General features: G+C 46.5%; 1 protein-coding gene across 2 annotated transcripts in view; it reads right to left on the minus strand.

The window, feature by feature from the left end:
- LOC120920653 (interferon-induced very large GTPase 1-like) overlaps positions 1-5,806 on the minus strand; it is a 45,401-nt gene extending 39,595 nt beyond the window's left edge. The window contains exons 1-2 of one of the 2 annotated variants that reach the window (XM_040332849.1): positions 5,661-5,806; positions 825-891 (exon numbers count right to left, since the gene is read on the minus strand). In XM_040332849.1, coding sequence (XP_040188783.1) covers positions 825-891; positions 5,661-5,795 — 202 coding nt within the window. In that variant the 5' untranslated portion in view covers positions 5,796-5,806. Of the gene's footprint in view, positions 1-824; positions 892-3,747; positions 3,837-5,660 lie in introns of those variants that run through there. The other variant, XM_040332848.1, reaches the window with a different exon arrangement.
- Between the last annotated feature and the right edge of the window lie 11,032 nt (positions 5,807-16,838).

Genomic DNA, 16,838 nt, shown 5'->3' on the forward strand with positions numbered 1-16,838 from the left:
CTATTCCCCATTCTATTACTGGTCCCAATCTCTATCCCGTTACCAGCCTATTCCCCATTCCATTACCCGTCCCAATCTCTATCCCGTTACCGGACTATTCCCCATTCCATTACCCGTCCCAATCTCTATCCCGTTACCAGCCTATTCCCCATTCTATTAACCGTCCCAATCTCTATCCCGTTACCGGCCTATTCCCCATTCTATTACACGTCCTAATCTCTATCCTGTTACTGGACTATTCCCCATTCTATTACCCGTCCCAATCTCTATCCCGTTACCAGCCTATTCCCCATTCTATTACCCGTCCCAATCTCTATCCCGTTACCAGCCTATTCCCCATTCTCTTACCCGTCCCAATCTCTATCCCATTACTGGACTATTCCCCATTCTATTACCCGTCCCAATCTCTATGCCGTTACCAGCCTATTCACCATTCTATTACCCGTCCCAATCTCTATCCCGTTACTGGACTATTCCCCATTCTATTACCTGTCCCAATCTCTATCCCGTTACCAGCCTATTCCCCAATCTCTATCCCGTTACTGGACTATTCCCCATTCTATTACCCGTCCCAATCTCTATCATGTTACCGGCCTATTCCCCATTCTATTACCTGTCCCAATCTCTATCACGTTACCGGCCTATTCCCCATTCTATTACCCGTCCCAATCTCTATCACGTTACCGGCCTATTCCCCATTCTATTACCCGTCCCAATCTCTATCACGTTACTGGCCTATTCCCTGTCCCAATCTCCATCCCATTACCGGCCTATTCCCCATTCCATTACCCATCCCAATCTCTATCCCACTACTGTCCGATTACCTGGAGCTTCCACGTCCATCTCTTTGTCCGCCATTCCAATGTCCTCACCCGAGGAGGCTCTCCTAATCTGCAGACGAAAAGTAAGTATGAATATTTATTATCAACAAGTCCAATCTCCTAGATTTGTTTTTTTAAATCTCAGTAACCCATATTTGTACATAAATCACTAAAATCCCAAATCATCATTCTAGAGACAGCTTGTTTTCTGTCAGAGAAACCTATTTTTAAAGGGTCTCCATTCTATCAGGAATTGCAGAGAAATTTGCATTTTTGTTCCTGTGTGTGGGCCGCTCCCTCAGCATTAGAGATGGGGGTCTGAACCAGGAAAAGAAAGGTGGTGTTCCCAATACATATTCCTACATGAACTTGGCTGCCGATCATCCCAATGCAGTGGAAGGGGAGGGCACTAACACCAGGGTCGGCCTTTGGGGTGTGCGAGCTGTGCATGGGCAACAGGTGCCGCCATCGCAGCTTGCAAAATGTGAGTCGCAGCAGGGCCGGGCGGTCGGCGCTACCACTAGGCGGATTAGGAAGGCAGCCTCCTAGGGTGCACTGCCACCTAAGGGCTCCGCTGACTCTTGCCTCACCTCTTCCTCCTCATTCTCACTCCCCAGAGGATAGAGGGGCCCCGGACAGCCTCTTTGTGTATGTTTAGGTGACCAGGGGGCAAGGGGTGAAGATGGGGGGGCGCCACAGGATTAGCTCGCACAGGGCGCCTGAACACCTAAGGCACCTACTTTGCATGGTGTCAAGCACTGGTGTGCGGGGCAAGTGTTCTCCTACTGCAAATCAGGGCGATTTGGTTTAATTTGGTTTAAATCACGGTGGAGTTGTTGTTGTGTTGTCTAGGCTAGGGTGATCAGACATCCCCGGTTTCCGGGGACAGTCTCCGGATTGAGGGCACTGTCCCAAGTCTGTCCCTGTTTTGTCCCCAGATTGGATTTGTACAGGGGCTGGGGCAATTTCAAAGACAGTCAGTGCAGAATAATAAAAAAAATGAATAACACACCCCCGCTCTGCTGCTCCTACTAGCTTAGGGGGGTGTATTTTTTTCATTATCAGTGCCCCTTTCTGATGATCATGTGCTGGTCGGAGCGGAGGGAATATTTCTTTAGTTTCAGGTGTATACCCATTCAGCTCCACTCACATGTTATTCTGCCTTGTACAAAAATCAAATTAAAAGAAAAAAAAAACAGTTGAAGCCTATAAGATGTACCATGTACAGTTTACACCGCCCTTTGTTATTATGGAAAGAAGGAGGGACGTTCGTGAATCGGCGTATCTCCCTCATTTGCATATGTGAATAGAAAATCAATGGGAGCGCCAAATACGACCCGCGTAAATATGCGCCCACCATAGGCGTGCGCACAGGGTGTGCCAGATGTGCCTGGGCACACCCTTATCACCCTGTGTGGTGCAGATTGCATTGAAATATACTGCGTTAAACGCGCACTAACAGGAAAATACAGCATTAAACGGCACATAACACACAGAAATATACAACGTTAAACGTGCACTAATGCACAGAAATATGCTGCATTAAATGTGCAGCAATACACTGGAATATACTGCGTTAAACATGCAGTAACGCACAGAAATATACTGCATTAAGTGTGCAGTAACGCACAGAAATAGACCGCTGATATTTCACCAAAGCACCCTAATGGGGCTCCTAAAATAAATATATATTAAAAATAAAAAACTACCAACACATTCCACTGCCCTACTGACACTGTCCACCGCTCTGCTGACACCATCAGTATACTGTATATACACATGCAAATATGTTTGAGCTTTGGGGTGCACACCCTAATGCAATAGGCTGCGCACACCTATGGCGCCCACTCTACGCCGGCGTAGGCAAATTACGTCGGTCGGATGAAGCCTATTTTCAGGCGTATCTAGTGTGACAGGGTACACGATTTTATGTACGCCAGTGAGAGACTGGAAAGGTCAGCTTTCCCTGCCCTGGAAGGGGTTAAGCCTGGCCAACAGGTAAACCTCCTCTCTTCTCCCTATTAATTAACAATCACCTGGTAGGGAAGTGGGAAGTGAGAGCTCAGTGTGAGAGGTATGCTGAGCTGGACGGACAGGTTGGAGACTGTCTACATTGGAGGAACAAGGTCTGTCACACTAGTTTTGTGGACATGGCGCAGATACGACGGCGCATATTTGCACTTACGCGGCTTATCTCGAGATACGTCGGCGTAAGTGCTTTGTGAATCGGGGCCCTACTCTGCAGGGAGAAAAGAAATACTCTGCAGGGAGAACATAGATACTCTGCAGGGAGAAAAGAGATACTCTGCACGGAGAGGGGAGATACTCTGCACGGAGAGGGGAGAGACTCTGCACGGAGAGGGGAGAGACTCTGCACGGAGAGGGGAGAGACTCTGCACGGAGAGGGGAGATGCTCTGCACGGAGAGGGGAGATGCTCTGCACGGAGAGGGGAGATGCTCTGCACGGAGAGGGGAGATACTCTGCACGGAGAGGGGAGATACTCTGCACGGAGAGGGGAGATACTCTGCACGGAGAGGGGAGATACTCTTTGCAGAGAAAGGAGAGATGCTCTAGATGAGGAAGAGAAATACTCTGCAGCAGGGGCGGACTGACCATTGAGGCACTCGGGCACTGCCCGAGGGCCCCATGCCCTTAGGGGGCCCCATCAGGGTTGCCAGGCTCAGTAAAACCAGGGATAGCATGTAAAAATCATTTTTTTTTTACATCTGTCCCTGATATGTCCAAAACCGACATGCTTTTGATGTGAAAATCAGGAGATTTTAGCTGCCCCGCCTCTGTACTGCCTCCTGGCTTGGTGGCCATCTGTAAGCCCGGGGGGGCCCCATAATCTTCTATTGCCCGGGGGGCCCCATGAGTTGTCAGTCCGCCCCTGCTCTGCAGGTAATGATAAGGGGAAGCCCTCACCTTAGTCAGAGGTTCCTGCAGACCGTCTCTCCATTCTTCTGTTCCTCTTTGCATTGTTGTGTCAGAATAAATCGGTTTCACTTTCTCTTTCTTACACAAACAAGTTTGCGCTGACATTGGGGCCGCACCTAACATTTCTTTTCCACTGACGTGTTCGCCACCATCTTCTTCCTTCTATGAAGGTCGGTGTCAGGTTATTTTTTTAACCCTTTTCTGACCAGCAGCCATTGATGGATTTTATCCGACACGCCATTTTCATAAATACCCCGCTCTGAATTTATAGTATAAGTTGCGGGAAGTGTTGGTATTTTTGGTTATTTTACACGTAATCGTTTTAGATCACAATTCAGCAATTCCTTGCGGTGTGTTACTGTGCGTTATGAGATGTGTTACCGAGCATTGTGTTACGGACGCACCTTTATTATGAATGGGCTGCCAACACACCACAACCGATGAAAAACCACACATGACCCATCATGACGCATCCTGCGCTCTACAGTGTGTTGGGACGCCATTCACAATGAATAGCCCGGCCATACACCACACAGTCACGGGGCATTGTCATGGCATATTGTATCTATTGCTACTACCCTTTCTATTGCCCCCTTCCAATTGCTACCTACCTTAACTATTGCCCCCTTCCTATTATTCCCTGTCCTGAACTAATTCTCCCCCCCCCCCCTCCTATTGCTCACTCCCTCTCTATTTCTCCTCCTTATTGTCACATATCCTCACTATTGCCCCTCCCTTTCTATTACTCCCTAGACTCACTTTTGCCTTTCCCTTCTCATTGCTCCCTCCCCTCACTATTGCCCCTCTTTATTGTCACCTATCCTCACTATTGCCCCTCCCTTCCTATTATGCCCTAGCCTCACTATTGCCATCCCCATCTTATTGCTCCCTACCCTCACTATTGCCCCCTTCCTTTGCTCCCTACCCTTACTATTGCCCCTCCTTATTTTCACCTATCCTCACAATTGCCTCTCCCTTTCTATTACTCCCTAGGCTCACTTTTGCCTTTCCCTTCTTATTGCTCCCTACCCTCACTATTGCCCCATCCCCTCACTATTGTCCCTTCTTATTGTCACCTATTCTCACTATTGCTTCTCCCTTCTTATTACTCCCTAGCCTCACTATTGCCTTTCTCATCCTTTTGCTCCCTCACCTCACTATTGTCCCTCCTTATTGTCCCCTGTCCTCACTATTGCCCCTCCCTTCCTATTACACCGTAGCCTCACTTTTGCCTTTTCCATTTTATTGCTCCCTACCCCCACTATTGCCCCCTTCCTATTGCTCCTCCCCTCAATATTGCCCCTCGTTATTGTCACCTATCCTCATTATTACCCCTCCCTTTCTTTTACTCCCTAGCCTCACTATTGCCATCCCCATCTTATTGCTGCATACCCTCACTATGGCCCCCTTCCTTTGCTCCCTACCCTCACTATTGCCCCTCCTTATTTTCACCTATCCTCACAATTGCCCCTCCCTTTCTATTACTCCCTAGGCTCACTTTTGCCTTTCCCTTCTTATTGCTCCCTACCCTCACTATTGCCCCATCCCCTCACTATTGTCCCTTCTTATTGTCACCTATCCTCACTATTGCTTCTCCCTTATACTCTGCAGGGAGAAAAGAAATACTCTGCAGGGAGAAAAGAAATACTCTGCAAGGAGAAAAGAGATACTCTGCAGTAAGGAAAGTGATACTCTGCATGGAGAGGAGAGATACTCTGCAAGTAAAGGAGAGATACTCTGCAAGTAAAGGAGAGATACTCTGCATGGAGAGGGGAGATACTCTGCATGGAGAGGGGAGATACTCTGCACAGAGAGGGGAGATACTCTTTGCAGGAAAAGGAGAGATGCTCTAGATGAAGAAGAGAAATACTCTGCAGGGAATGATAAGGGGAAGCCCTCACCTTAGTCAGAGGTTCCTGCAGACCGTCTCTCCATTCTTCTATTCCTCTTTGCATTGTTGTGTCTGAACAAATCGGTTTCACTTTCTCTTTCTTACACAAACTAGTTTGCGCTGACATTGGGGCCGCACCTAACATTCTTTCCCACTGACGTGTTCTCCACCATCTTCTTCCTTCTATGAAGGTCGGTGTCAGGTTATTTTTTAACCCTTTTCTGACCAGCGGCCATTGATGGATTTTATCCGACACGCCATTTTCATAAATACCCCGCTCTGAATTTATAGTATAAGTTGCGGGAAGTGTTGGTAGTTTTGGTTATTTTACACATGATCGTTTTAGATCACAATTCAGCAATTCCTTGCGGTGTGTTACTGTGCGTTATGAGATGTGTTACCGAGCATTGTGTTACGGACGCACCTTTATTATGAATGGGCTGCCAATGCACCACAACCGATGAAAAACCACACATGACCCATCATGACGCATCCTGCGCTCTACAGTGTGTTGGGACGCCATTCACAATGAATAGCCCGGCCATACACCACACAGATACGGGGCATTGTCATGGCATATTGTATCTATTGCTACTACCCTTTCTATTGCCCCCTTCCAATTGCGACCTACCTTAACTATTGCCCCCCTTCCTATTATTCCCTGTCCTGAATTATTGCCCCCCCCTTCTATTGCTCACTCCCTATTTCTCCTCCTTATTGTCACATATCCTCACTATTGCCCCTCCCTTTCTATTACTCCCTAGACTCGCTTTTGCCTTTCCCTTCTTATTGCTCCCTACCCTCACTATTGCCCCCTTCCTATTGCTCCCTACCCTCACTATTGCCCCTCTTTATTGTCACCTATCCTCACTATTGCCCCTCCCTTCCTATTACTCCCTAACCTCACTATTGCCTTTCTCATATTTTTGCTCCCTACCCTCGCTATTGCCCCCTTCCTATTGCTCCCTCCCCTCACTAATGCCCCATCCCCTCACTATTGCCCCCTTTCTATTGCTCCTCCCCTCACTACTGCCCCTCCTTATTGTCACCTATCCTCACTATTGCCCCTCCCTTCCTATTACTCTATAGCCTCACTATTGCCTTCTCCATCTTATTGCTCCCTTCCCTCTCTATTGCCCCCTTCCTTTGCTCCCTACCCTCACTATTATCCCTTGTTATTTTCTTATTCTTCTTTATTTTTTTTAATTGTTTAGCAAAAAAAACAAAAAACGCAGAGGTGATGAAAGACCACCAAAAGAAAGCTCTATTATAAAAATTTGCGTACAGTGTAGCATGACCGCGCAATTGTCATTTAAACAGCGACAGCGCAGAAACCTGAAAATTGGCTTGGGCAGGAAGGGGGGTAAGTGCCTGGTATGGAAGTGGTTAAAGAGGAACATACGTGAGATACTACTTCTTCAGACAAAGCACCAAATAGCTCATCTCTGCTCTTCTTTTGTTTTTGTCTTTTCCTGGATTACAAATTATACTGCAGTATAGACAACAGGCTAGCTGAAGATATCCGGAAAGTGAAGGAACGTTGATCATTTCCTCTTTGTTATGCATCACAGCTTTGCATCCTATAGCTTTCATTGAACTACAACCTAAGGGGGGCCAGTTTGTAGGATATTATACAATTTACATTGTGGTGATGTTTGCTGGTCTGTGTGCTGAGGCCTCAGAGGAAAGGTATCCAATACATGTATTTCCCTAAATATCTTCCTTTCCCTTAGGGCAGTCCTCCTTCACTTACCTCATCCTTCCGTTTTGCTTTTAAATGTCCTTATTTCTTCTGAGAAATCCTCACTTCCTGTTCTTCTGTCTGTAACTCCACACAGTAATGCAAGGCTTTCTCCCTGGTGTAGAGAAAGCCTCTTGAGGGGGAAGGGGGCGAGCAGGAGTGTCAGGACACCCACTAACACACAGCCCCTTTCTCTATCTGCAAAGTAGAGAGTGTCCTGACTTGCCTGCTCGCCCCCTCCCCCCTCAAGAGGCTTTCTCCACACCAGGGAGAAAGCCTCGCATTACGGTGTGGAGTTACAGACAGAACAGGAAGTGAGGATTTCTCAGAAGAAATAAGGACATTTAAAAGCAAAATGGAAAGATGAGGTAAGTGAAGGAGGACGGCACTAAGGGAAAGGAAGATATTTAGGGAAATATTTTTTTTCCTTTACAACCCCTTTAAGGGGGGGAAGTTAAAACGCAGCTATTTTCTGCCCCCCCCCCCCCCACACCCTTCTATTACTCACCACCCTCACTATTGCACCCCCCCTCACGTCTCATTATCTTACCCTCTCACATAGTCCAAAACACACCAAAAACAACCTTTGTGCTTATTGTGGAAGAATGGCGTTTAGGAAACCACAACACATACATAACCCTCTATCAGGAGAGAGAAAAAATAACACAGAGCAAGGAAGGGCGAGATATTCTGCAGAGGGAAAGCGATAGTTTTCAGACAGAGAGAGAAATGCCGTAGGTGAGAGCAATAGAGACCTGAGAGATACTCTGCACGGAGAGGGGAGATACTCTGCACGGAGAGGGGAGATACTCTGCACGGAGAGGGGAGATACTCTGCACGGAGAGGGGAGATACTCTGCACGGAGAGGGGAGATACTCTGCACGGAGAGGGGAGATACTCTGCACGGAGAGGGGAGATACTCTGCAAGGAGAGGGGAGATACTCTGCATGGAGTGGGTAGATTCTCTTTAAGGAGAGGGGAGATACTCTGCGAAGGAGAGGGGAGATACTCTGCGAAGGAGAGGGGAGATTCTCTTTAAGGAGAAGGGAGATACTCTGCATGGAGTGGGGAGATTCTCTTTAAGGAGAGGGGAGATACTCTGCATGGAGTGGGGAGATTCTCTTTAAGGAGAGGGGAGATACTCTGCATGGAGTGGGGAGATACTCTGCATGGAGTGGGGAGATACTCTGCATGGAGTGGGGAGATACTCTGCATGGAGTGGGGAGATACTCTGCATGGAGTGGGGAGATACTCTGCATGGAGTGGGGAGATTCTCTTTAAGGAGAGGGGAGATACTCTGCATGGAGTGGGGAGAAACTCTGCATGGAGTGGGGAGATTCTCTTTAAGGAGAGGGGAGATACTCTGCATGGAGTGGGGAGATACTCTGCATGGAGTGGGGAGATACTCTGCATGGAGTGGGGAGATACTCTGCATGGAGTGGGGAGATACTCTGCATGGAGTGGGGAGATACTCTGCATGGAGTGGGGAGATACTCTGCATGGAGTGGGGAGAAACTCTGCATGGAGTGGGGAGATTCTCTTTAAGGAGAGGGGAGATACTCTGCATGGAGTGGGGAGAAACTCTGCATGGAGTGGGGAGATTCTCTTTAAGGAGAGGGGAGATACTCTGCATGGAGTGGGGAGAAACTCTGCATGGAGTGGGGAGATACTCTGCATGGAGTGGGGAGATACTCTGCATGGAGTGGGGAGATACTCTGCATGGAGTGGGGAGATACTCTGCATGGAGTGGGGAGATACTCTGCATGGAGTGGGGAGATACTCTGCATGGAGTGGGGAGATACTCTGCATGGAGTGGGGAGATACTCTGCATGGAGTGGGGAGATACTCTGCATGGAGTGGGGAGATACTCTGCATGGAGTGGGGAGATACTCTGCATGGAGTGGGGAGAAACTCTGCATGGAGTGGGGAGATTCTCTTTAAGGAGAGGGGAGATACTCAGCAAGAAAAGGAGAGATTCTCTGTAAGAAGAGGAGAGACACTCGGCAGGGATAGAGAGGAGATACTCTGCATGGAAAGGGGAGATACTCTGCAGAGAAAGGAGATACACTTTGCAGGGAAAGGAGAGCTGCTCTAGATCAGTGGTTCTCAACCTTCTAGTGCCGTGACCCCTTGATAAAATTTCCCAAGTTGTGGGGACCCCTAACAGTAAAATTATTTTTATAGCGTGGGTTAAAAGCACCCAAGGCAAGACAAGTCATTTGTAACCCACGGATATTTAGCGCTCCCTGAGTGCCTTCCACTTGTACGGTATTAAAACCCCTTAGGGTAAATTTTAGGATGTACCACTCTTCGTTCTCCTTTCTTTCCCTTTCATCTCTCTCTATCCTAATTCCTTGTTTTTTTCCCCCATCGCTCCCTCTTACTGTCTTTCTTGCTCTCTCTTTTTTTCTTTGTTCCTTCCTCTCTTATCTCCCTTCCTGGGAGAGCAGTGCGGGCTTCAGGAACAGCCCAGGATTTGGTGACCCCTGGCAAATCATCATTTGACCCCCAGGTTGAGAACCACTGCTCTAGCTGAAGAAGAGAAATACTCTGCAGGGAATGATAAGGGGAAGCCCTCACCTTAGTCAGAGGTTCCTGCAGACCGTCTCTCCATTCTTCTGTTCCTCTTTGCATTGTTGTGTCTGAACAAATCGGTTTCACTTTCTCTTTCTTACACAAACAAGTTTGCGCTGACATTGGGGCCGCACCTAACATTTCTTTTCCACTGACGTGTTCTCCACCATCTTCTTCCTTCTATGAAGGTCGTGTCAGGTTATTTTTTAACTCTTTTCTGACCAGCGGCCATTGATGGATTTTATCCGACACGCCATTATCATAAATACCCCGCTCTGAATTTATAGTATAAGTTGAGGGAAGTGCCGGAATGTGAAAATAATGTATTTTTGGTTATTTTACACCAGGGGTCCTCAAACTTTTTAAACAGGGGGCCAGTTCACGGTCCCTCAGACTGTTGGGGGGCCGGACTATAGTTCAAATAAGATGTGTGCATAGGTTCATATTTTTTTAAAGTGCAAAAAAACAGGAATTCACAGATTCCTCTCCATAACAGGCCCCCCCCATCACAAAGCCCCCCATCACAAAGGCCCCCAACACAAACTCCTCTATATCACAAAGCCCCCAATAACAGACCCCCAACACAAACCCCTCTCCATCAAAAAGCCCCCAGAACAGATCCTCCCCCATCATAAAGCCCCCCAACACAAACTCCTCTCCCTCACAAAGCCCAGACCCCCATAACTGATCCCCCCATCACAGACTCCTCTCCATCACAGATTCCCCCATCAAAAAGCCCCCATATCAGGTCCCCCCATAGCAGATCCCCTCATCACAGACCCCCCCCCCCCATCACAAAGCCCACTCAACACAAACTCCTGTCCTCACATAGCCCCCATAACAGACCCCCCATCACAGATCTACCCCCATCACACTGCTGCCTCTTCTATAATATCCCAGCACTCCGCCTCTCTGCTACCTGAATCACACAAGACGCGAAGCATGACAGGTCCTGACAAAGGGCGGGACTTTGCTAGTGAAAGGCAGGTGTTTGATTGCTGAAACTGCCCCGCTGCTTAACTCAAAAGACCCGCCTTTTGTCCGAACCTGCCATGTTTCTAATCTTGTGTGATAAAAAGGTAGCAGAGGGGAGTGGGATTGCTGCGAAATTAAAGGGGCAGTCCGCAGGCCAGGTAAATCACACTGGCGGGCCGGATCCAGCCCGCGGGTCGTAGTTTGAGGACCCCTGTTTTACATGTAGCACCCTCTACCATAGGAAGGTGCTAGAATAGGATTGTCAACACAGGTAAATTTAGGCAGGCCTGTAAGGGGTTAAGGTTCTGAAGCTAGGGTCCTTCCTTAACTGTTACATATGGTTGGAAGGGGTTAAGGGTTTCAGAGTGAATATTATTTCACTCATTTTAGTAGAATTCTAAAAAGGCCTTGCACACATAGGGCCAGATCCACATACATTTGGATAGGCGCAGCGTATCAGAGATACGCTACGCCGCCGTACCTTACCTGGCGTATATTCGAATCCTCAGCGAGTTCGCTCCTTAAGTTACGGTGGCGTAGTGTATTTCTGGCGGCGGATTTCGAATTGGGCGGGTTGGGGGTGGTTTCATTTAAATGAAGCGCGTCCCCGCACCGATTAAACTGCGCATGCTCCGTTTTGAAATTTCCCGCCATGCTTTGCGCGAAATGACGTCGCAACGACGTCATTTTTTGAACTTAGACGTGAGTTACGTCCATCCCTATTCACGGACGACTTACGCTAAAAAAAATTTTTTAAATTTCGACGCGGGAACGACGGCCATACTTAACATGGCAAGTCTATCTATACGCCGCAAAATACCGGCTTTAACTATACGCCGGAAAAAGCCGACTACAGACAACGTTAGAAAATGCGTCGGTCGCGCGCACGTTCGTGGATAGTCGTAAATCGCTAATTTGCATACCCGACGCGGAAAACGACGCAAACTCCACCCAGCGGGCGCCAAAGTATTGCATCTAAGATCCGAAGGCGTACGAAGCCGTACGCCTGTCGGATCTTACCCAGATGCCGTCGTATCTTGGTTTGAGGATTCAAACTAAAGATACGACGCAGGAAATTTGAAAGTACGCCGGCGTATCAGTAGATACGCCGGCGTACTTCGTCTGTGGATCTGGCCCATAATCTCTTATACGTTTTTAGCTATGAACAAAAGATTATACATGCGGAACATTCTTTAGTAATTGTTAGAAATGTATCTTTCTTCTTGTTATTATTCTCACAGGTGTTGTTTTCATATAGTGAGACATTCTTTATTAATTACTAGAACTGAATTATATATTTTTATCTATAACTTCTCTATCTTGTACTTTCCTCCTTTACTATGCAGCTGTTGTATTTACTTACTAAGCTTTTTTAATGAATAAGAAGTCTGTTTTTTATCTTTACAGGACACGTAGTCTGTATTAGCCAGTCACATATTGCTAACATAATATTTCTTTGTTCTTGCCCAAAATTAATGTATTACGGCCCCTCCCTTTTTGTAATGCATATATTGTCTTAGTATTATCACTAAAGTCAGAGAATGATTTCAGATACATCGTGTTTCTGTCTTTACTATTCCTGTACTGAAGTCTCTCTCAAAAGTGTGGCCACCCGAACAAACCCACCGAGATTGCCTAAAGTCAATCAGAGCCAGTCTGCAACCCCTACATTTTGGAGGTCCCGAGATCGGAAGATCATCTCTGGAGATTCCCGGTAAGATATACACACTTTCTTGCTGTTTGTCTGCCGGGTCACCGGAGCTCTGATCAGATTTCCGATTTAGAGCTAAAATTAACACAAATGGAGATTCACTCCGGGAGTAAATAGTGTGGGTTAATTTGGGGAAGAGGGCGCTAAGGCAAAGCCGGCTAAACAATTGTGTTTCGGGGAAACACCTTAGAGGTTTCGGGGAAACCTATTTTCTTGCAATTGTATCTCAGGGAGATACATTAGGTTTCAGGGAAACCTAATCTTTTGCAATTGTGTCTCGGGGAGACACTTTCATAGCCGGCAAAAATTGTGTCTCTGGGAGGCACCTAAAAAAGTTTCAGGGAAACTTGATCTCCTTCCGGGAAAGAGATATGACTGGGAGTCTCATTGTGTTTAAAATCTGTGCTTCCTTTTCTATCACATAAAGTATAAGATAATTTGTTTGTGTGATACGAGTGTCTGGCTAGTAAGTGTACAGACCTCCAGGATCACTGAAATTATTGTTCTTTTGTTCTATCCTTTGTTGAGAGTGATAAGGTGGTCACTTTTTACTCGACCCGCTCCATGTTGTCAGCTTGGCTAAAACATTTCTCTGTGACTAGCTCACGTTTTGGGAAGACACACTTTTCAGGGTAACTTGAAGGTGGCAGGCGAGCACTGTGAGCGTTCCATGATATAGAAACTTCTGTCTTGTGAATATTGTGTTTGTGGAATATATTAGTTAAACATACAGGATCTGACAACTTACACATTATTAGACATATTAGTGAGAGACCATATAACTTACACCATTTTTCTGCTACAGTAGACCACCTAAAACGCTATTGCAAAAACCAAACATTATATAAACTTAATTGCCATTTCCCTGTACCAAAAGATTACATTGGACAGACTCTGGGTCACTTACAACTGTTCATTGACTGTTTCAGCGGTTTTATGTCCCAATAATGGGCGCTAAAAAATCTAAACTTAGTCCACCCCAACCGGGTGAAAATTGTAAAGATTATGTGGCCCGCATTTGTGGGACAGATTATTATTTAATTAACCCATTCATAGACAATTTAAGTGGATGGACCAAAAATATGGGCAGTTGTAACTGTTGTGGAAATTTGAAGATGTATTTAATATGTATTGTCATAGTGTCACCCATTGTTGGTTCTCCCTCAGCCCGCTCTAGAAAGCTGACTGGGGCAGACAGACTGGTTAAGATACACTTTCTGATTTGGAGAAGGGTGTTTGTGGAGTGGGGGTGTCGGCCGGCGAAAGGGCCCCTGTGTGATGCACAGATATTCGCTTTCCGGGTGCGTCCGCGCTGCAAGCGCATTGTCAGTTTAGCTGGTGTGTGTTCCTGTCATCTCTCAGTGCCTGATCAACACTGTTTTGTGATGTAAGCCTACACCTGCAGATAAGGAACTGTATCCTATTGTTGTTTTATTATTGTTATATTACTGTATTGTTATTGAATTATTACTGTATTGAATCCCTGTCGGAAGGGTTTATCTTGTGCCGCCAAATACATATATGGGCATTTGCTGTGTTGAGCCCACATGCTGTGAGCTCACTTCATATGGAGGAGGTCACGTGGTGTGACATCACTTCCTGCTGGGTGGTTAATAAAACAGCTTGTGAGGGCGCCGGCAGACCAGTGATGGCTGGGAGCTAGAATGAGAACAATTGGTGAGGTCTCTTGACTTGAATGAATGGCAGACCGAATGCATGGTGAGTGAACTTATTTAATTTAAAGATGGCTTATTTCACTAAGACGAAATGTGTGCGATTAGCACAGGACAAAATGGCGGTGTGCTCTGCATACAACCAATTTTGCCACGACAAAATTTGTAACCCGTTCCCCAGAAAGGAGGGAGTAGGATTAATTGTTGAATCCTCAGTATTACCCATTAAAGCTTTTACTGAATCACACATTGTGACCATGTATAACATACAGGCATATCTGGATCTTCCGGACCTGCCTGAAGATGTTTGGGCCACAGGAGAATATGACACTGGCCTAATCTTCTGTACCCCTTACAGGGTCACTCTGAAACCTGACGCATCTCCTGTTTTTCCACAAACAGTATCCCCTCTCTAAAGAAAAGATAGAGGGAATCAAGCCAATGGTGGAAAAATTACTCCAGGAAGGAGTTGCAATGGTGTAGCGAAATGGTTGAATACTTGGGCTTTGTCTTCACAAAGGGGAAAAGGAACATCAGTATTTCACGTATACATGCAATAGTGGGCCTGGTCACCCCACAAACAAAGAGGGAGATGCTATCCTTCCTTGGTATGATTAATTATTGCAGGCAATGGATCCCTGATTGTTCCTTTTATGATAACATTCTGAGACAAGCCACTCTGAAAGATTCTCCTGACAAGGTTGAATGGTCTAATGAAATGTTGCATGCCTTTGAGGCATTAAAGAAAGCTATGGTAATGATTCCTGGACTGAGCCTCCCTGACTTTTCATTGATGTTTGATTTGTATGCTAGAGACAATTGTAAAACCATGGCGGGAGTGCTGGCCCAAGAACACGGGGGCAAGCTACGGCCTGTAGCATATTTTTCAAAGGTCATGCCTCTACAAGTCCAGGGTTCCCCATCTTGTCTTAGGGCGTACGTTCGGGAATTCACGTATCTTGCTGATTTACATATTTTGACGCGTAAATCAGCATACACGCCCCTAACGGTCAGCTTAAAAATGCAGTTACGATCCAACGGCGTAAGAGACTTGCGCCTGTCGGATCTAACAGATATCTACGCGTAACTGATTCTAAGAATCAGGCACATAGATACGACCGGCCGGACGCAGAGATACGATGGCGTATCTGGAGATACGCCGTCGTATCTCCTCTAAGAATCTGGGCCTAAGGGTTTAAGGTTCTGAAGCTAGGGTCCTTCCTTAAAGCGGAGGTTCACCCATAGCTTACACATTTTCCCCTTAGCTTCATGCTCGTTTTGTCTAGGGGAATCGGCTATTTGTTTTAAAATATGATCCGTACTTACCCGTTTACGAGATGCATCTTCTCCGTCGCTTCCGGGTATGGGCTGCGGGACTGGGCGTTCCTTCTTGATTGACAGTCTTCCGACGGTCGCATCCATCGCGTCACGATTTTCCGAAAGAAGCAGAACGTCGGTGCGCAGGCGCAGTATAGAGCCGCACCGACGTTCGAGTGACGCGATGGATGCGACCGTCGGAAGCCTCTCGGAAGACTGTCAATCAAGAAGGAACGCCCGCTCCCAAAGACCAATACCCGGAAAAGACGGAGAAGATTCATCTCGAAAACGGGTAAGTACTGCTCATATTTTAAAACAAATAGCCGATTCCCCTGGACAAAACGAGCATGAAGCTAAGGGGGAAAATAGAAAAAAAAAACGAATTGGGTGAACTCCCGCTTTAACTGTTACATATGATTGTAAGGGGTTAAGGGTTTCAGAGTGAATGTTATTTCACTCGATTTTTTTGTAGAATTCTAAAAGGCCTTGCACACATAGTAGTTTTTATCGCGGAGATTGTGCATGCAGAACATTCCTTTCGAATTACTAGAAATGTATCTTTCCTTGTTCTCACAGGTGTTGTTTTTATATAGTCTATTACATGTGAGACATTCCTTATTAATTGCTAGAACTGTATTATATTTTGTATCTATCTCGTACTAGGAATGTTCCCTCCTTTTAATTATATTATGCAGCTGTTGTTTTTACTTACTAAGCTTTTTTAATGAATAAGAAGTCTGCTTTTAACGAGTAAGCTATAATATCTTATCTTTACAGAACACGTAGTCTGTATTAACCAATCACATATTGCCAACATAATATTTCTTTGCTCACTACCGAAATTAATGTATTTCGGCCCCTCCCTTTTTGTAATGCATATATTTGTCTTAGTATTATCAGTAAAAGTCAGAGAATGATTTCAGATACACCGTGTTCCTGTCTTTACTATTCCTGTACTGAAATCTCTCTAAAAAGGGGGGGGGGGCACCCGAACAAACACACTGAGACTGCCTAAAGTCAATCAGCGCCAGTCTGCACCCCTACACCCCCCCCCCCCCCCCCCCCCAATCACCACTCCTAGCACACCTAGAACAAGTCTTACCCCCTGCCCAAATTCCCCTTCTCAACACAAATCAACCTGCCCCCCCCCCACATGATACCACAGTGCCCAGGGCAGCCGTCCCTCCTGCCCACCCC

This window comes from Rana temporaria, chromosome 13 (assembly GCF_905171775.1).
Source record: "Rana temporaria chromosome 13, aRanTem1.1, whole genome shotgun sequence".
Lineage (NCBI taxonomy): Eukaryota > Metazoa > Chordata > Amphibia > Anura > Ranidae > Rana > Rana temporaria.